Source organism: Neoarius graeffei, chromosome 13, assembly GCF_027579695.1.
Source record: "Neoarius graeffei isolate fNeoGra1 chromosome 13, fNeoGra1.pri, whole genome shotgun sequence".
Taxonomy (NCBI): Eukaryota; Metazoa; Chordata; class Actinopteri; order Siluriformes; family Ariidae; genus Neoarius; species Neoarius graeffei.
In genome coordinates, this window is record NC_083581.1 from 63,611,010 (window position 1) to 63,632,570 (window position 21,561).

The 21,561-nt window shown below is 43.2% G+C and overlaps 1 protein-coding gene across 1 annotated transcript in view; it reads left to right on the plus strand.

Annotated features, from left to right (window-relative positions):
* Positions 1 to 21,561, plus strand: part of agrn (agrin) — a 584,915-nt gene that overhangs the window by 227,662 nt on the left and 335,692 nt on the right. Inside the window, exon 3 of the mRNA XM_060938311.1 lies at positions 9,413 to 9,451. Coding sequence (XP_060794294.1) covers positions 9,413 to 9,451 — 39 coding nt within the window. The remainder of the gene's footprint in view (positions 1 to 9,412; positions 9,452 to 21,561) is intronic.

A 21,561-nucleotide genomic window follows, 5' to 3' on the forward strand; every position in this document is an offset into this window, starting at 1 on the left:
ATGCTTATTAGGCATTTTTCTGTGTTATGATTACAGCTTTCTGTCATCAAGATAGATTTGTATTTGTAACACTGGTGTGTGTGTGTGTGTTTTTTTTTTTTTTAATTCTCTCTTCTGTTTGATCAGAGAAGTCCATCCCCCCCCCCTCCAGTTTTGATCTGGAGGACGTGGACTGATATGCATCGTCCCTTTCCTGTCGCCCCTGGAAACAGGGACATGTATCATGCCAGGGACGTGGCGAGATGAGTCCGAAAAACAGAGAGGCGCGATCTCCAGGCTGTCTGTCATGCTCGAACAGGAAGCAGGCAGGCTCTTCGCTAGCGCCGTAATGGAAATTGCCAGCTGAGAGCGTGCTGAGAGAGATGTTAACCTTCTGAGATAGCACGCACATTAAAGATGCATTACAGAGAGCTTTGAACTTAAATAAGAGGGCTGATTTGTGTCCTGAAGGAGCCCGGATAGGAAGGCGCCCTCTTGCGGATGAGCATTTCAAAAAAAAAAAAAAAATTTTTTTTTTTTGCTTTTTATTCATTTAAATGTCACAATATGGCCATTTGTCTTCACTGTGCATGTTTCTTAGTTTGCGTGTCAGCTTGAACAGAGATAGATGGTGCAGGCGGTGGGTTTTTTGGGGGGGCTCCAGCTGGTGTGTGAACTCGCAGCCCTGTTGCTAGAGGCCTGGCCAAGCCCATGTTCTGTGGTAGGTGCAGCGGAAGCTTGTCTCTGTCCCCGAGGGATTCTTGAGTCGATGAAAAGGCCGTGTCCAAAGAGATAAATGACCTCAGATACGAAACAGAGCAGGACCCTGAAAGATTGCGTGTGTGTGTGTGTGTGTGTGTCTTTGAAAAGCTGTGTGGCGGAAAAAAACTGGGGAGGAAAAGTGAGCATAAATAATTGATGGAATAAACTGGCATATTGGTGCAGATGAACAGTTGCTTTGGTGTCAGTATGCGCTGATGGGTGTATGTGTGTGTGTGTGTTTTAGCATCATTATTATTTTTTATTTTTGACCTCATTATTTTGCTCATAAAATATACATTCACATCGAATCTTGTGAAATCATTTTATGGATTAGAACCACATTTTCTCTTGATCAGCTGCCAGCCCTGATAAATATTCATACCTCTTCATGTTTTTTTTTCCCTTTGCTTTTCCCAGCATGACACATGAACAACCATGTGGCCAAGTGTCACGAGAGCATGAATCACTGAAATCGTTGGAATCTAATTAAAGATGTTTTTCTCGGCAGATTTTATTTGCATGATGCATTTTTTTTTCCCTCTTTCATATCTCCTTATTGGAAATTGTCAAGAATTTCATTAAACCACCTGAAAGCTACATATGAGCGAGGACACACACACACACACACACACGCACACACACACACACACAGATTTTTCTTTTTGCCTTTGACACTTTGTGGCCATTCTCCTCTTTAAATCAGCTGAACCCTAAAAAGCCTTGACATTTATTTGGCCCAGCGACTTCTTTGTCTTTTGCCTGTTGACCTCCCCCCGATAAAAAAAAAAAACCAAAACACTCCTAAGTATTCCCAACAGCTTTTATTCTCACTCTTTTTTCCCCTCCCTCGTTTCCTCCCTCTCTCCCTCCCTCCCTCCTCTTTGTTCACGGTCCGTGCGCTCCCCCACTTCTCCTCTAGTCGAGGCAGGGAGAGCATTGTGAACACTCTTAACAGAAAAACTTGGAATATCCTCAATACTCAAGCCGACCACTGAAGTCTCCTCAGCTAGTGCATCCTCTCTCTCTCTCTCTCTCTCTCTCTCTCTCTGTCTCTCTTTTGGCTCAACTCCTCATGCACACGGATGGCTCCTCCGTCTCTGGCTGGTCATAGCTTTCTTGTCTTACTGTGCTTGAGCTCTGCTGGTTGAACGGTGTGTGCGCTGATGCCGGGGGGATCTCTGACATGAATAGTGCCTGTCGAAGGAGTTGCTTTTGACTGATGGTGAATATTCCAACTGAGGATCGGCACTCGAGACGCAAGAAGAAGCCCTGAATCGAGAGCAGAGGATCGTAACAGATGCAGGGAGCTGGAGTGTGACAGGGAGTGAGGAAGAATAACAAGCAGCTTCTACTACTAAGGAAAAAGCTAATTATTCTTCAATAATAAAGCAGAAAGCAAGTCAAGTGGGGGTTTTTTTGGAGTGTCTTTTCTTCTCCACCGTCGTTGCCAGGCTTGCTTTCTGTTCAGCATCAGCTGCTCGGAGCCGGGGCTCTGCCTTCAGGACCAGCTGTGTGCGTGCTCCTGCTCTGAGTGTTAGTGGGTGTGTGTGTTGGAGTGCGCTTGTGTGCGTGTGTGTGTGTGTGTGTGTGTGTGTGTGCGCGTGTAGCGATGGCTGAAGCCTGCAGCTGTCTGTGTCCAGCTTGAGCAGCCGGTAACTAACACGTGCTACAGGAGATCAACCTGGCACCAGGACAGTCAGGTGGCGAGGGCAAGGCAAGGAGTACGTGTTACTCGGTTTGCTTTTCCTCGGATGAAAAGGTTTAAACAGGAAAAGACTTTCCTGATTCCTGAGTACTGATGACTGAATCGCCGAGCTCTGTTTGTCAGTTTGTGGATGTGAAGTACAAAGTGCACAGATGTTGACACATACAAATCTGTAACATTCCCAACATGGAGAATTTGCTCAGAGTTCACTGGCCATAGGAACACAGCCCCATCGCCCCATCCACTTCTGGATCTTATCACGACAAAAATGTGTCACGCCGAGCCCATGTTCTGTTTTCTGCTTTGTTTTTATGAAAGGCAGTGCGACCAGATTTTGTCCATTCATGCCAAAATCTTTGGATCAGTGTTTCTCCGGGAGCAGTGTTTGAGGTTTTGATTTTTCTGCCCCTGAGGTGTCCTTTACATTCTCAGCGTGGCGTACTTGGGGGGAAGCGTGGACTGGAGTATGACCAGCTGTCACTACCCGCCGCCGCGGCCGGAGCGGGACCGCATGTACCAGCACAAAGTCTCGCTGGTGGTGCGCTACTTTATGATCCCCTGTAACATCTGCCTCATACTGCTGGCTACATCCACGCTGGGCTTTGCTGTGCTCCTGTTCCTCAACAACTGTAGGTCACTCATAATTATTATGTGTGTGTGTGTGTGTGTGTGTGTATGAGAGAGGTATATTGTTGTATTGGAAAACTCCCCTATAGGTCACTAGCTGAATGAAATCTGTCATTTTATGTCGTTTTGTGTGTGTGTGTGTGTAGCATGTGTAATGGACCTTTTATCAGAGTGCTGTTCAAAGGAAGAGCTATCTTGATGGATGGATGGCTCAATAAGGATCGATGGCAGTCGAAAAGTAATCCCTAATGCCTAAAATTCGATCTAGCACCTGACATCTCAGATGATTGAGGATGACACAGATAAACTGGCCTCATCTTCTAAAGTGCCTCAGTTCTTCTGTCTAAACACGCGGTCCAGTGGCATTCTGTCTCACCACAAGCCGGTGGCATTTACTCTACACAGCGGGATAAAGTGGGCAGATTAAACGCCTTTGGTGGAGGAAAGCCTGGCATTAGTGTCAGCGCTCGCTGTATTTGCTTGAATGAAGAGCTCAATGCTTTCCTTTTTTCCACTCGCACTCCCCAGCATGTTTCTAGCGAGATGCACCATCTAACGACTTGCTTCCATGATCGGAACGGTCCTGATGATGATTTCGAATAACTCTTAATTACACTCATTCATATCATATTGTGATTGATGAAAATCAATGAGCATTAGGAGCTGATGTACAGTATAAAGCACTCTCCTCTGTGTACCACTGAGATGTTACTTACTGTATTTCCTTCCCGAAGAAAGATATTAATATGTGCTTGGTCAAGTGAAAAAGACGAGAAAGGAAGAAAATTGAGGGCTGTTCAGGACCGTGTTCCTGCTCTGTGGGTCATTAACATCATCTCGCGGCTATTCAGTCGTCTCGGCTTACGCTCCACCGTCAAAGCAGATGCTGTGACATTAGATCTTGATTAAAAGACCTGAAAAGGGCCTTTTTTGTGACTTCAAAAAAAAAAAGAAGAGCCCTGTCGGTCTTTTCCGTTCTCCCTCTCAGTAAAGGTGCTGAAATGTGAAGTTCATTTATAACCCGGTCGTCTAAGCGAACCAATTTTGCTTTGGAGATTGCATTAGATTTCAATCCCAACTCAGAACATTTTCCATTCCCATTCCTGAGGTCTGAGTTCAGAGAAAAGGATGACGACGAGTCGGGAGGGCGATTAACACAGGGAGGAGCGGAGCAGCACGCGAAAGCTTGGTGGAGAGGGACGCAGACCTGAAGTTAGTCTTTTCCATTTCATTCAGCAGGCTGAGGGAACGGCGAGTACGCAGAACTGTTCAGGGGCACTGCTGGAGCTCCCATTGACAGCACACACATACAGATATATATATATATATATATATATATATATATATATATATATATATATATATATATACACACACACACACATTCACGTGCAAGACATATAAATGTGAATTTAAATGCCGTGGCTTTGGATGAAGGAAATGAAAATGGAACTCTGTAGAAGATGAAGGGAAAAGAATCTCATCTCTAGCCATGAGAGATTTACATATGAATCGCGTTGGGAATATTTATATTCTCTGTCCCATGCTGCCCCTGAGACGTGTGTGTGTGTGTGTGTGTGTGTGTGCGCGCGCATGTTTTTATGTACTACTGAGGACCAAATGTCCCCACAAGGATAGTAGAATCTGACAATTTCGACCTTGTAAGGACATTTGGATGGTGGCTGCAAGGAAATTGCTGTTGTGTTTTGTTTTTTAAACAAAAATTGAAAAAAATAAAAGAGTCAAAAAGTTTCCTTTTCATTACTGAGGTTAAGGTTAGGGTCAGGGTTAGGTGAAGGCACAGCATCAATTAACTACAATAATAATTATATCAGTGGAAGGTCCTCACAAGGATAGTGAGACAAACCTGTGTGTGTGCGTGACTGTGTGACTTGGGGGGGGCACGATGCCCATGTTTTCAGATGAAAATTCGTAACTGACACTTCATTATTCATAGCATGACACACAATCCCCTTTCCTTTTTTCCCTATCTATCAGTTCATACCTCTTGCGCTTCCCCTCTCTCTCTCTCTCTCTCTCTCTCTCTCTCCTCCAATTCTGGCCTCCTTCCTTGCTCACGCTTAGAGGTTGACAAGCAATTTGAAGTGAGCATAAAATTAAACTCGATTCTGCCACTTCAATTCCAAGGAATGCAGAATCCTTGTGCCAGCCCTCTGTGTGTGTGTGTGTTAGGTCACCTGCATAAATGATGAGGGTTTTTATGCATGCGTTATCACTGCCTGTAAGGAGCAGGGCACCAGGGATGCTCTTATACTAGAAAGATTCATGTACTGCATTGTTAGAAAGTGAGTTCTACTCAGTTCCGAGACTTTTCTATCGATTTTCTTGTGAAAAGAAGTGAACACGCACCCTGTGATAAAACTTTCCTCCATGGGTGGCAGGTCTGTCAGTTTTATAGCAGTCAAGCTTTGGAATTCACTCCCGCAGAGCCTCGGGTGAAATTTATTCCCTCAAATCATAGCTTAAACGCATTTTTTTTCTCTCACTGCTATCACACTCTTATTCGACAGTTCTGTTTTTCACTAGATACTATCTTTCTCTGTGTGTTTCATCTCTCAGTGCACCTTCATATCATCTGCTTTACCACTCGTTCTAGTCGGATTCAGAATTTTTTTGTCTTACTACTGCACGACTTGGCAGCAGCTCGACAAATCTGCACCGCGCTGTAAATAGAGCCAGGGTGCCAATACTTTAATCTTTACTGAAAATCCAGATAATACTGAGTGCAAACTGCCTGGGTCAATATCACACTGTAAGAAAACACAAGGCGCCATGAATTTTCTATGGCTGTACCTAAATGATATGCTACACTATGCATGTAGGGTTTCTTTCTTTCTTTCTTTCTTTCTTTCTTTGTGAAATTCTGAATTTTAAACAAACAAAGAAACGAATAGCAAGGGAGAGATGAGTAATGGATCTGGCATAAATGTATAGATCGAACCATAAATATTGAGTTATTGATGTGTTGTTCAGTTATGTGTGTGTGTGATTCTCATGTATCTGTGAAGTTATTCTTTTACGGCGAATAACGGTGCCCGGAGCGTATTTCCCATACTTCCATTCATGCTCCCTTGCCTTTTCTCATGCTAAATAATAAGTACGGTCCTTCATTTTTCAAAATCTGGGTTCTCAATCTCGTTATCCAGCACCAGTAAACACTACTTCTTCTTCTTCTTCTTCTTCTTCATCTTTTTTCTGGTATTTCCTTCCAGATTCACACTGGTACTTGTAAAATCGTGAAATGTGGAAGGCGCTCTCTAGAACTTTGTCCATTCTGGGCTACTGTAGCAGTACAACATGGCGGCTCCATGCCCTATGTTGACCCGTGCTCTATGGAGATAAAAAAGGCTCATTCTAACTTTATGAAAATGCAGTGATATGTAGTTACACGTAATTCCACCGATCAGCCATAACATTATGACCACTGACAAGTGAAAGGGACAGCATTGATTATCTCATTACAATGGCACCGGTCGAGGTGTGGGATATATCTGGCAGCAAGAGAACAGTCAGTTCTCAAAGTTGATGCATTGGAAGCAGGAAAAATGGGCAAGTGTAAGGATCTACGTGACTCTGACAAGGGCCAAATTGTGATGGCTAAATGACGACAGGGTTTGAGCATCTTCAAAATGGCACATCTTGTGGGGTGTTCCCGGTATGCAGTGGTTAGTACCTACCAAAAATGGTCCGAGGATGGACAACCGGTGAACCGGCAACAGTGTCATGGGCAGCCAAGGCTAATTAATTTGCACGGGGCACGAAGGCTAGCCCATATGGTCCAATCCCACAGAAGAGCTACTGCAGCACAAACTGCTGAAAAGTTAATGCTGATACCTTTGTTTTAGCCAGCATTAACTTTTTTAGCAGTTTGTGCGACAGTAGCTCTTCTGTGGGATTGGACGATATGGGCTAGCCTTCGTGCCCCATGCACAAACATATGAATGAATATCTCAAAGTGTTCAGCTTAGGCTTGAGCCCTTGCCCTTTACGCATTGTAATTCCTCCAGATTCCTTGAATCGTTTAATGATATTATGCCCCATAGAGGGTGAAATATCCAAATGACTTCCTATGTTTCTTTGAGGAACATTGTTTCTAAACATTTCAATAATTCTCTCATGCATTTGTTGACAAACTGGCAATCCTCGGCCCATCTTTGCTCCTCAAAGACTAGGTCTTTCCTGGATACTGATTTTGTACCAAAACATGATTATTGAGGTTTTTCACCTGACGTCACAGGGTCACGTGACGCCCCGGTGTCCGCCATTTTGAAGGTCAAGCTAGCTAATGTCAACATCATAGTAGCTAGTATGTTACTGTAGCAATGTTTACGTTCAGTCATTTGGATGACTGTTAAAACCTTTCAGTCTCAAGTTTTTCCTTTACTGTATTTACTAGTTTACTGAGCTAGCGCGCTTGGGCAGGCTGGGAGCTAGCGCGCTCGGGCAGGCTGGGAGCTAGCGCGCTCTGGTGCCGGAGCGCGCTAGCTCCCAGCTTGCCCGAGCGCGCTAGCTCAGTAAACTAGTAAATACAGTAAAGGAAAAACTTGAGACTGAAAGGTTTTAACAGTCATCCAAATGACTGAACGTAAACATTGCTACAGTATCATACTAGCTACGATGTTGTTGACATTAGCTAGTGCTAACAGCTAGCTGCTAGTACACTGCTACAACACAGACACCGACCCTAATAATACAGTTCTTGGTCATTGCCTGGTAACAGCAAATTTATAACGGGCCATGTCTCAACAGACTAAGAAGTTATTTCAATGACATTTAATAACATTTTGTTTATCCTGAGGACCGAAAGTAAATGAAAATGTGAACAAACCTTAGCTGTAATAAGATGGCGACCACCGGCTCCAGGGACGACCCGCTGATGTAGGCATGTTACCCAGCCTGACACAAAATATTTGTAGGTATCCAAACTCTTATACGCTTTCAGATCAATACCTGTGTATGGCGATGGGTTTTTAACAACATAGGTATACAGATCATGTGGGCCGAAGTCAGGTAAAGACGAGGGCTTCGTGTACTTCCGTACGTCAGTGAACAATCCTGGTGGAAGCAGGTAAACGTCGTTCTCTAAGCCTGCTAACCTCAATTTTTGCAAATACCTCTCCCTCTGCTCGCCCTGTAAATGCCCTACGTCGCTGGATAGTGAAGGTGTTTTCTGTATCTCGCTCCTTTTTCTTTTATGTTTTTCGTTTGTCGCCTTCCTCGCATTCAAACTGATTCGAGCCGTGACGTCCAAAATGGCAGCCTCACATGACTTGGTCACGTGGGTGAAAAACCTCAATAATCACCAGTTGACATCACCTGTTTCAAACCACATCATTATTTAATTGTTTTACCTCATTACTAGCCCTAAATTTCTCCAATCCCAACTTTTTTGGAATGCGTTGCAGGTCTGAAACGCAGGAATGGATGTATATTAACAAATGAAATGAAGATGACCATTCAAAACACGAAAAATCTTGGGTTCATACAAGTCAAAGTAAATGTAGAAATCATTGCTTTCTTTTTTTTAATTTGCATTTTCCATACCATCCCAACTTTTTCTGACTTATGGCTGTACCATTCTTTGTCGTAGGGGTGGTAACTTTCGTATGTTTTACCTTTACTCTGAAAGGTCCGTCACTGTGGTCCAATTATGTATTTTGTAAAGGTGAAATTAAAGCTACAAAGTAAAAGATGACCACTACAGCAACAAGGAACGATACACTTTCCTTGAAGTTTACTTGAAAGGAGTAGGAAATTTTGGTAGATTGGCAATACCGTACTGAGGATTTTGCAGACTTCAGACAGCAATGATAATCAGGACGATTCTGCGATGAGTTCAAGGTCTGACTGTATGATATCTGGGCAGTACGAGTAACCAAATTCAGCAGAAGTAGAAACAGAAAGGCACTGTAACTAACACTTTCTCTTCATTACATTATAGTTCAGCAGTATGTTTATTTTATCTCACACTAGCCTACGTGTTATGACACTATCCCTGATTTTAGAATACCCAAAGTCACTATTGGGAATACAGTCGTGCATTCCGGTAAGTCTCTTTCCGGATCTAAACACTGCTAACCACGTACCGTGTGTATATATAACCCTCTGAGACTTTGTGGAGAAGTCAGTGACAGCTCATGAGTTTTACTCCTGTATTCGGAGCCAGTTTTGTCTTTTTTGCTCCTCATTACCTTCCTCTGTGATGGAGCTGAGTGCAGACAGTGTCCACCTCCACCACAATGACTTTGCCAGCCCTTTGGGATCTGTTGATATGTTTCACTTAACTAATGCACTTATCTTTCTCTTTCTCTTTTCCAGACAAACCTGGCACCCCTCCGCATGTCCCACCTCCTGATGGTAAGTCCTCAGAGGGATCCTGTCTGATTTGCTCAAGCATTGTAACCCAGGATGATAATGATCCTGGCCTTAACCATGATGCTCTCTACACCTTTAGACAAGTTTAACCTGTCACATACACTTAGGAATAGAAGGGATTTAAGCGCATGCGTGCGCACACACACACACACACACCACACACACACACACACAGTGCTTTGATGTTGGATTTATTGCCAGTTTGATTTGTCTTGGTTAGATTAGTCCCAGGTGTCAGAAACAGACTAGCTCTGGGCATTAGCATCCATGACTACGCTTGTATATAGGCCAGAGACACGGTTTCGCTTCCAATGGTTTATGTGCTCACTTTCTCACCTATTTCTGTCAGTATAAATCCCTATCCTTAGTGAAATATTGTTTCTTGCTATTGCCATGCACAGAAAGTCATCAATTAAACAGCAACAAATTACTGGCAAATGGCGGCTCTTTCTAAACCCTCTCTCTAAATGGAGGAAACAGCTGGTTTCTGGTGATGAATATTTATGTGTGGCACTAGATGAAATAAGGATTGGATTTGAATCCCTCGCCACTGGCTGTGAAGATGGATCACGTTAAGATCAGACGTTGGTTGACTTCATCATGGCTGTCGGGCAAAGCCAGAAATGGGAAACTTGTGCCTTAATAAACAACAAACAAACACTATTAATGATCCAAGTTCAGACCAGGCCGCTGATGTTTTATGCTGGAGAGTGAATAGTGAATAGGAATTGCCCTGAAATTGGGCAATCATCTGCTTGGTAGGATGTTGTGTTCTTTCAGAGGGAAAAAGATATATCTATTTGTAGCAGCAAGTGCACTCTTCCACAGATGTTGCACAGCGGCCGTTGTCTGCCTAAAATGCTGTCCAGGCATAGTTATTTTTTATTGACGTCTCGCCTGACCTTATCTCTTCCCTTGCACTGTCAGAGCGAGAGGAAATATTTGAGATGTATTTAAGGTAAACTACATCATAAACATGTTTTGAGTAGACGTCCAAACTCAGTCCTCTCCTGCAACGCCCTAATGTCCCTATGATCACAAAACGACAACTGATAAATACAGTCTTTATGTCGACACTGACATACCAGTGCCAGACATGGGCATTAACAAAATCACCGGAAAGAAAACTAACAACGTGCGAAATGAAGTGTCTGAGAAAAGAGTGACAAGACGGGACAAGTCAGAAATGATGCGATCAGAAGCATTGTTGGGATTACACGCATACTGCGACTTTTTGAAAAGAAAAGGATCAAGTGGTTTGGGCATCTTATCAGGATACCAACCAATCAGCCAGCTGCCCGTGCTTACAGTTCCAGACACTCTGGCTCTAGAGCCAGGAGAAGACCGAGAAGGAGATGGATCGATGGGGTAAAAGAGACACTACAAGACCACGGCATGTCAGCCCTCCAAGCTTCCCGCGTTGCCACAGAAAGAAGGTTACATCTCCCCGCGACACCTCAGAGTACAAGTGGATGGAAAAAGTAAAAAAAAAAAAAAATCCGAACTCTCATTTGTATCTGCTGTACTCTTAAAAAAAAAAAAAAAAATCACCTCTTTGGCCTGACGGCAATAAACCCAGGAAAGTGCCTGAGAAGGAGAATGAGTGAAGCAGATCAGCTTATTCCTCCATTGATGTTTTCCTAAATGTGGACTATTGATCATGGTGCTCGTTCTGAATGTATGGAAATTTCTGTTTTGCTCTCCAGAAGGCACAGTTTGTTTCTGCCTTAGTCGGCCATTTAAAAGCTTCAGCCAGCACTTAATTACATTTCCAATAGTTGTGAAAGGCTTATGTTCTTTATGTGACACATAAAGTCTCTCTCTTTCTCTCGCTGCCTTTCTTTCTAGCCTCAGGCTATAGCCGTCCAGAGGACATTATGCACCAAAGGAGATCAGTTAGCCAATTAGATGTATCCCTGATTCTATCCCCTTATCATTAAATATTAGATTCATTTGTTGCAAGGCTGCGCAGATTAGCTGTCAAGAAAATGAGAGTTGAACAGTCCAGTGATCCAAAGAACACGTCCTTCATTCCAAGGACAACTGATTAGCTACAGATTTTTAATTCCACAAAACTAGAGCACTGATGTTAAAGAATGCGCTCTTTGCATTGCTGTGATATTATTTGAACCAGATTCCTGCTGTCCTACTGGCGCTGTAATAACAGTGTTGCTTTCTCCTGCTCCTGATATCGCAGGGTGTTTATGGTATGCTGAGCTGCAATTAAAAGCCAAGTCCTGCCCAGTAAAAGGCATTTAATCACCAGCTAAAACCTAACAAAGTAACAAAGCATCCTCTAATTAGTGTTGCCGCGTGACTGGAAGAGTGAGACGCCTCTGTCCGCTGTCATTATGTCTTTCCGAGATAAGCGGCACGAGCTACAGTGATATTCACAAACAGAGAGCTGCCAGATTCTGGGAGTTTAAGTCTCGGTAAAGGTCATCCATGAAAAAACTTGGCAGCATGAAGCCCTGTTAATTATCTTTGTTTAGTGTCACTAAGCTGGCGTTTAGAAAAAATCTTACTAACGATAAAAACAAATGTTCGTGCGCAATTAGCACCTCAGACCAATGTAACTCTTGCTTTGAACACGCCAAAATAAAGACTTGGCCCAAATCTTGGAATATTCTGAGCTGAGGTGTCATTGGCTTCGGCTGAACGCAGTGTAGCCGCTTGTGTCTCATTTGCAGATTGAGAAAGAGCCATGACGAGTGATCAGTTGGATTGTTGTTGCTGGGTAGCACTTTCGCCTGTAATACTGGCCAATTATAAAAGTTGGCTTGTCTGAATGCCCAGAGCCGCCACCTGTCAGGTCGAATGTGGACTGCACTTGGCCCACTTCCACAGTTTATCCACCTGGACAGTTTGTGCTTACCAGGCTTTACTTGAGTAACGATTCAAGGGTAAATTTTCCGAATGTGATTGTAGTTCATAATTTAGCCTTTAACGATTGCCGCATATGTTATACTGAATACTCATTAGCAAACCACAGTGGTGTCATCATTTATAGACCGGGCAGGGAGCCAGTTTCCATTTAGTTATTTCCGTTTATTTGCATTTAAGTACGCTTAAATGCACTGAGCGTAAATGTGCACTATTTTACAAGTTAAGAAAATCTGGATTTTGGAGTCGTTACGCAGCCTGTGGCAATAGGCCACCCAACATTGTCACAACTGCCTTCAAATTAGGCCACATTGTGAAGCAATGACAGGGATTTGGTAACTCAAGTCCTCCTCCAGCTTCCCGCTGTCTGCCACACATCTCTGCTCGCTGTAATGAGTGCGTTCCCTCAGAAATCAACCTGCGATTTGGCATTTGTCACCGTGAGTGTCCCCCTCCCCAGTGGCTACAGTCTACCTGCCACCGTAATGGATGTTTGAATTGAAAAGTGACTTGATCTTGGACTAGGAGGTGTTTGTGCAAGCTGGAGCTACGCTCTTAATAGAAGACTGTTCAGAGAACCTGTCAAACTTTCCTCACTTCAAAAAGCTCAGATCACTTCTTCCAAAAAAAAAAAGTTAAAATAACAATAAAAAAAGAGAGCTCAGGCAGCCTAATTTATTCATCAGTTGCTACCTTCTTGATGACACGAGATGTGCCAAATTAATTATTACTGCTTTCTTATCTTAATTAAATCTTTTTTGATCATTGATTTTAGAAAAAGGAGACAAATATATCTTGCTTGTCTGTTTTTTTTTTTTTCGATATGGAACCTGGTGTGTGCCAGAATGTCATAGGGGTACGGTACCATGTTGACAGCATGTTGTGGCTTTGAGGTTGAGGTTATGAAGTTTTGTTGATATGAATACACACCTGAAAGTCTAGTTGAGTTAACTTGTGTGGAGTCAGTGTCCTAAAAAACAATTGTAAAAGCATCAGGCAGGACTGTGAAAAGTGTAGAGAGATATAAGAATGTACAGTGGTGCTTGAAAGTTTGTGAACCCTTTAGAATTTTCTATATTTCTGCATAAATATGACCGAAAACATCGTCAGATTTTCACACAAGTCCTAAAAGTAGATAAAGAGAACCCAGTCAAACAAATGAGGCAAAAATATTATACTTGGTCATTTATTTATTGAGGAAAATGATCCAATATTACATATCTGTGAGTGGCAAAAGTATGTGAACCTTTGCTTTCAGTATCTGGTGTGACCCCCTTGTGCAGCAATAACTGCAACTAAACGTTTGCGGTAACTGTTGATCAGTCCTGCACACCGGCTTGGAGGAATTTTAGCCCATTCCTCCGTATAGAACAGCTTCAACTCTGGGATGTTGGTGGGTTTCCTCACATGAACTGCTCGCTTCAGGTCCTTTCACAATATTTTGATTGGATTAAGGTCAGGACTTTGACTTGGCCATTCCAAAACATTCACTTTATTCTTCTTTAACCATTCTTTGGTAGAACGACTTGTGTGCTTAGGGTCGTTGTCTTGCTGCATGACCCACCTTCTCTTGAGATGGACAGATGTCCTGACATTTTCCTTTAGAATTCGCTGGTATAATTCAGAATTCATTGTTCCATCAATGATGGCAAGCTGTCCTGGCCCAGATGCAGCAAAACAGGCCCAAACCATGATACTACCACCACCATGTTTCACAGATGGGATAAGGTTCTTATGCTGGAATGCAGTGTTTTTCCTTTCTCCAAACATAACGCTTCTCATTTAAACCAAAAAGTTCTATTTAGGTCTCATCTGTCCACAAAACATTTCCAATAGCCTTCTGGCTTGTCCATGTGATCTTTAGCAAACTACAGACGAGCAGCAATGTTCTTTTTGGAGAGCAGTGACTTTCTCCTTGCAACCCTGCCATGCACACCATTGTTGTTCAGTGTTCTCCTGATGGTGGACTCATGAACATTAACATTAGCCAATGTGAGAGAGGCCTTCAGTTGCTTAGAAGTTACCCTGGGGTCCTTTGTGACCTCGCCGACTATTACACGCCTTGCTCTTGGAGTGATCTTTGTTGGTCGACCACTCCTGGGGAGGGTAACAATGGTCTTGAATTTCCTCCATTTGTTCACAATGTGTCTGACTGTGGATGGGTGGGGTCCAAACTCTTTAGAGATGGTTTTGTAACCTTTTCCAACCTGATGAGCATCAGCAACGCTTTTTCTGAGTTCCTCAGAAATCTCCTTTGTTCATGCCATGATACACTTCCACAAACATGTGTTGTGAAGATCAGATGTTGATAGATCCCTGTTCTTTAAATAAAACAGGGTGCCCACTCACACCTGATTGTCATCCCACTAATTGAAAACACCTGACTCTAATTTCACCTTCAAATTAACTGCTAATCCTAGGGGTTCACATACTTTTGCCACTCACAGATATGTAATATTGGATCATTTTCCTCAATAAGTAAATGACCAAGTGTAATATTTTTGTCTCATTTGTTTAACTGGGTTCTCTTTATCTACTTTTAGGACTTGTGTGGAAATCTGATGATGCTTTCGGTCATATTTATGCAGAAATATAGAAAATTCTAAAGGGTTCACAAACTTTCAAGCACCACTGTACACTACCGTTCAAAAGTTTGGGGTCACCCAGACAATTTTGTGTTTTCCATGAAAAGTCACACTTTTATTTACCACCATAAGTTGTAAAATGAATAGAAAATATAGTCAAGACATTTTTCTGGCCATTTTGAGCATTTAATCGACCCCACAAATGTGATGCTCCAGAAACTCAATCTGCTCAAAGGAAGGTCAGTTTTATAGCTTCTCTAAAGAGCTCAACTGTTTTCAGCTGTGCTAACATGATTGTACAAGGGTTTTCTAATCATCCATTAGCCTTCTGAGGCAATGAGCAAACACATTGTACCATTAGAACACTGGAGCGAGAGTTGCTGGAAATGGGCCTCTATACACCTATGGAGATATTGCACCAAAAACCACACATTTGCAGCTAGAATAGTCATTTACCACATTAGCAATGTATAGAGTGTATTTCTGATTAGTTTAAAGTGATCTTCATTGAAAAGAACAGTGCTTTTCTTTCAAAAATAAGGACATTTCAAAGTGACCCCAAACTTTTGAACGGTTTATCAAACTTTATCGCTTGCTTTGGCTAGTCCATTCCAGGAAAAAAAAAAATTGGTTACTGACATTTTAAAAAGAGTGTGTTTTGAAAATATGGGTTCAAAACTACGTAAAAAGCAAAGACACAGATCTGTCACTGAGCCAGAGCATAGAAATGAATCTAGTTGACATTCACGTCTGTGCAGTTTTGACATGGCTTGACTCTTGCCTGGGCATCAAGGGAATCTCTCTGGCCAGTGTAGGCCATTCAAAAAGAAATTTCCTTCATTCGCTCTTGCTTTGTTACCATACAGGCGTTTGTCCCCGGCTTTTGAAACTCTTCTCAGAGATCCCTTGGGGTCCCGTTTCACATCGCCTTTGGAAATTGTAATCAGTTTTTTTTTTAAAGAGTATTTCAGCTGTTTTAAGTCACAGCTCCAACCACTGGCTGACTGAAATATCAAAGCACTCGAAGGTATGCTGAAGCAGCGAGAGGAGGGGAGGGGGCTTCTGGGATGTTGTGTTGAATTTAATTACTATAATTACAATGCATGACAGTTATTCGTTTCACAAGATGATGAAATGTTGAGTGCTATTTCTGTAAGCTGCTGGAATGCTTCAGTGAGCATGCAGTCACGGGGTCTAAGGGTCATTCAACATGCTCTGGGCTAATGAGGGCGATTTACAAGCCAGGAGGTCACTCTGTGTGTAACTTCTCTAGGGATCATTTATACTATAATATTTTAGTTTTTCTCGTTTCTAGGCAACAGCACACAGTAGGACAGTAGAAATCTTGTTCAAATAATATCGCAGCAATGCAAAGATGACCGCGAGTTGGCCTTCTTGATTGGGAGATCGCGAGTTCTACTTGCAGTTGGGTCATATCAAAGACCATCACAAAAATGGTACCTAATGCTGTCTGGCAAGGCATGCTGCAACACAGATGCAAGTGGGGAGTCAAACTCTCGCGGTTACCAGAGGACTAGCCCCCCACTGCAATCCTAGCTGTATGGGTGAGAGACCGAGGGCTAATGAAATGGTGATTGGAGCCGCCTGATTGGATGACGCGGGAAGGACTTTAAACTGGTGGCACAGCAAGAAAGTTCTGGGTTCGAACCTTGTGGCCGACTGAGGCCTTTCTATGTGGAGTTTGTATGTTGTCCTCATGCTTGTGTGGGTTTCCTCCCACAGTCCAAAGACATACAGATTTGGTCAAGTGGCTACTCTAAATTGCCCACAGGCGTGAATGTGAGTGTGAATGCGGTTGTTCGTCTCTGTGTAAGCCCTGCGATAGATTGGCGACCTGCCCAGGGTGTACCCCGCCTCTCACCCAAAGTCAGCTGGGGTCCCTCGCGACCCTGACAGATAAGCGGTGTAGATACTGGATGGATGGATAGTTTCTAGACGAAGGCAATTAAGTTTTATATTCTCAGGACTGATTACTGAGATATTAATTAGCACAAGGTCTCATTTTTCCAGGCCTTGATTTATGTAACGAATAATGGATCTGCTAAGACAGTGATAATTATTTCACAGTTCTTTATATATTCAGAATCTTTCTTCATTTGTTTTTGAATGAATTACTTCTCTGTTTAGTATTAAACTTCCCTGTGTTGCCTTTCAGTACTCATTCAAAGGGATTGTTTGCAGCACAGTCTTGAACCATGATGCTAATATCATGACACTTGAAATTTATTACACATATATTTTCATAATTTTTAAGTAACGTATTCACTAACTCCCAACGCCTGTCCCAGTTGTCTCTGCAATTTGGCCACATGCCAATTCCTCTCCACCAGCCAGCTCTCCTCATCGCACAAAAACTACCGATTGGGGAGGGTGAAGGTTTACACATGCTTCTTCTGAGATACGTAATGCCAGTTGAACACTGTGGCAGCGGGGGTGTGGATGAGGTCCTTGAGCGGGGAGGACTCCATGGGTGGTTCCCTTCATTATCCCGGGTTTCGGCACCACTGGAGTAAGTCCCTGACATGGGTGGAATACTGAAGCACGGACAGGCAGGAAATGACGTCAACACAGACTTTTGTGGCTTTTCAGCTTCACTCTGGTCGGGAGAGACCTCGCCTCTTCGCTCTCTCCCTCCTTTTCTCTGCTCTGTCATCACTGCAACAGACACACACACCCAACATTAGTTGACGACAGGTGTAATGACTTTGCCGCTCACCTTCCCTGGCCCCGCCCTCAATTCACACACCGATGCTTGACCACACCCCCGCTGCCACAAACCCTTTTTTACAAACTGCTCATGCCCACAAGGCAGTGTAACACACTTTTGTACATACATGAGCTCGCAGAAACCCCGATTGGCTAGTGTCACTGTGATTGACAGCGGCGCATCGTCAGGATTCAAACTCAAAACTGTTCTGTTGCTTAAAATAATTTCAAATGGTTCTTAAACCATCGAACTTCCAAAGGTCTTTAAGAAAACTGCGATCCTTGATATTGCTATTACACACTGGATTTGGCTAGTTTTGTAATTCCATCCTTCTGTTTCGCTTGTAAATTAACTCCACCCCTTGATAATCTGTGGTTGGTAGAAGAGAGCAACTGGACTTGCTTGAAAAGTCTTGAAGACGTTTCGCCTCTCGTCCGAAAGGCATCATCAGTTCTGTCTGTCTAATAGGGAGTATCAAGTATCAAGTCCAGTTGCTCTCTTCTACCAACCACAGATTACTATGTACCTGGACGACTGAGTATCTTCACAGATATGTTTCTACACACTTTGGGATGAGTTCCCTTCGACTAGTGCGGGAGTATGAGAGGACTTCCAGAAAACTGGCAGACATCTTAGCCAGAGAGGATCGTTCAATTTTGTCAGCCTGGAACGACCATCACTGAACAGAGGTGGGTGTCTATGACATCTATCAGCCACCTTCAATGCAGCCATCAGCATTCTGATTTGGATTCTATTATGATCCATGAGAGGATAAATACTTGATACTCCCTATTAGACAGACAGAACTGATGATGCCTTTCGGACGAGAGGCGAAACGTCTTCAAGACTTTTCAAGCAAGTCCAGTTGCTCTCTTCTACCAACCACAGATTACTATGTACCTGGACGACTGAGTATCTTCACAGATATCCACCCCTTGATGTTGAGAGCCGCCCCTTTTTCTCGAAAGGGCATTTTTCTTTCAACAGAGATGGGCTCAGCTGGAACTAAAAAGGTTTCTTAATTTCCAATTCTATCCCCCGTGCAGAAGAGAAGGCTCTAACATGACAAACTGCTATACTCCTTTAAACACATACAGTGGTGTATGTGTCTATTGTTTTCTGCTAAAAGGGAATCATATTACTATGAATCTCAAGACGGTGATGTCTCCTCAGTACTCCGATCTAGTTTTATCGGGATCGGGTAATGTTACAATAAGCTGAAACTGCTTTGAAATTCTATTCGAAGTGCTCCAGCAGTGCCAGTGGCAGAAGCAGACTCAGTGGCTATGGCTCGGTTAGCAGCGGAGTGATAAATTGGGCCAGAAAGGAGAGAGAAGGAAACAATAAATCTTGAAAAACCGTGCATCTCTTTTGCTCGCTCGTTCTATTCTGCATTCTAACACAAATAGACAAGGTGCATGGCAGAGTTGTACAGTGCCTCCTCTCTATTACTCTGTTGCCTGCTGGGAGCAGTGCAGAAGAGTAATAAAGAGTCAGCAAGGCCCAGCAGAGATCTCAGCATGTGTGTGTATACGTAGGTGTGTGCGTATCTGTTTTTGGAAGCCCTATGCGGGCCCTAATCTCCTCCTCTAATTTGTATTGTTTCCCTGACTTCCCTTAATGCTTTGCTTGACATGTGTGCACCATGCTGCTGTACACGATTATAACAAGGTGCTTAGGCTGCTTGATGAGGCCAAAAGCCAACTTTTCCACTGACACGTTGAGACGGCTGTCATGTTGAGACGGGCAAGGGTCCAGGCCAAATGTCGCAGAAAGAGATCATAATAGACACCGTGACAATGCATGAGCATACAGTACAGTACGCATGAGGTAAGTCTGTGTATGCATGTAAACTATAGCTCCATTTCCACCCGAGAGCTTAATGCATGCTGATTGGCTGTCTCGCTCCAATCAGCTTTAATGGGCATTGGAAAGCTCTCTGCTTTTAAACCATAAAGTAGTGTTGAGTGTGTAAATATGTTGCATGATGAGGTGTTGGGAGGAAATGGAAAAGTGTGTGTACTACCTGTGCCTTTTTTTTTTTTTTCATTTAATGATACACCTTGGGTTCCCTAATTGAAGGAGGATACAGGCTGTTTTGCATGCAGACGCGAACATGCGGCTCCAGAGAATCCTGTATCTAGGCCATTTGCATAATGAAAGTGATTGCATGAGTCAGAGGAAGAGGAGAGAAGCAACTGGAAAGGTGGAAATTTGGAAAGGAATTTGAGGAAAAGTACCTTTCCTGTCTAGAAAGGAGAGAGACAAAGGGCGAGGAAGAGGAAGTTTGGAGAATGGGTCAGAAGATGCGAGGTCTGCAACAATTAGCAAGCATCAGACAAGAGAAATGGATTGCCATTGATGTATTGCTTAACCTTAATAGCTTCATTGTCAAGCTTTTGATGGATGTTAGCGTTTGGCCCTCTCATTTAATATCGCAACCAGCCGTCACTGCTTCGAAAGGAAAAAAAGTGAAGAGTCAAGCTTAATACATTTTAGGCTTCTTGTGCTGTTATTTTATAATCTGTTAAATTTGTCTTGAACAGGACAGAACAGGAACGCAGTTAAGGCCCGGTCCCACAATATCGATAACTATAACTATAATGATAACTATAAATAAATCGGTCTCCTGCAGTTTATATGGTTGGTGCTCACACCAGACCGATAACGATACCTATAGCGCAGGCCAGGGTTTATCCGTATCAGTGAGATTGCTTCTGGAACGATTTCCCGGCCTGGACCTGATCCGATAAATCATCTGACCAATCTGGTAATTGTTTACATGTGACGTTGTCTGAGCATGTGCTGGTTTTTTTCCCCAGGCATCTTTGTACATCCTTGTTGCATCATGAAGTCACAGAATATAGATTCATGGAAAATAAAACAATATATATAATAAAAGTACAGATCTTTTATTCACAGGTATGTGATTTTCTGTGAAATATCAATCGTAAACTTATCTCATCTCATTATCTCTAGCCGCTTTATCCTTCTACAGGGTCGCAGGCAAGCTGGAGCCTATCCCAGCTGACTACGGGCGAAAGGCGGGGTACACCCTGGACAAGTCGCCAGGTCATCACAGGGCTGACACATAGACACAGACAACCATTCACACTCACATTCACACCTACGGTCAATTTAGAGTCACCAGTTAACCTAACCTGCATGTCTTTGGACTGTGGGGGAAACCGGAGCACCCGGAGGAAACCCACGCGGACACGGGGAGAACATGCAAACTCCGCACAGAAAGGCCCTCGCCGGCCACGGGGCTCGAACCCGGACCTTCTTGCTGTGAGGCGACAGCACTAACCACTACACCACCGTGCCACCCAATCGTAAACTAATAACGTAAACATATAAATGCAGGTAAGATATTTTAATTATGAACTTCGGTCATCCAAACATTGAATTGTTTTAGATTTCTTAATTTTTTATCCATGATGCATCATCCGTATGAAATCAGTAACCAATCTGTAATATACTGAAACGTCCGTGACCAATCCGTAAATTATTAGCCTCCGTGATGCGTCCGTATTAAAATCCGTAACCACTGCGTATTTTGTATCCTTTTTTATTATATTTCCGTAGTCCGTGACCTATCTGTATTTTGTCAACCACCGGAGTGTGCGCATGGGTTGTTTTGAAGTCCAAGTTGTACAGTATCTCATCTCATCCCATAATCTCTAGCCGCTTTATCCTGTTCTACAGGGTCGCAGGCAAGCTGGAGCCTATCCCAGCTGACTACGGGCGAAAGGCGGGGTACACCCTGGACAAGTCGCCAGGTCATCACAGGGCTGACACATAGACACAGACAACCATTCACACTCACATTCACACCTACGGTCAATTTAGAGTCACCAGTTAACCTAACCTGCATGTCTTTGGACTGTCGGGGA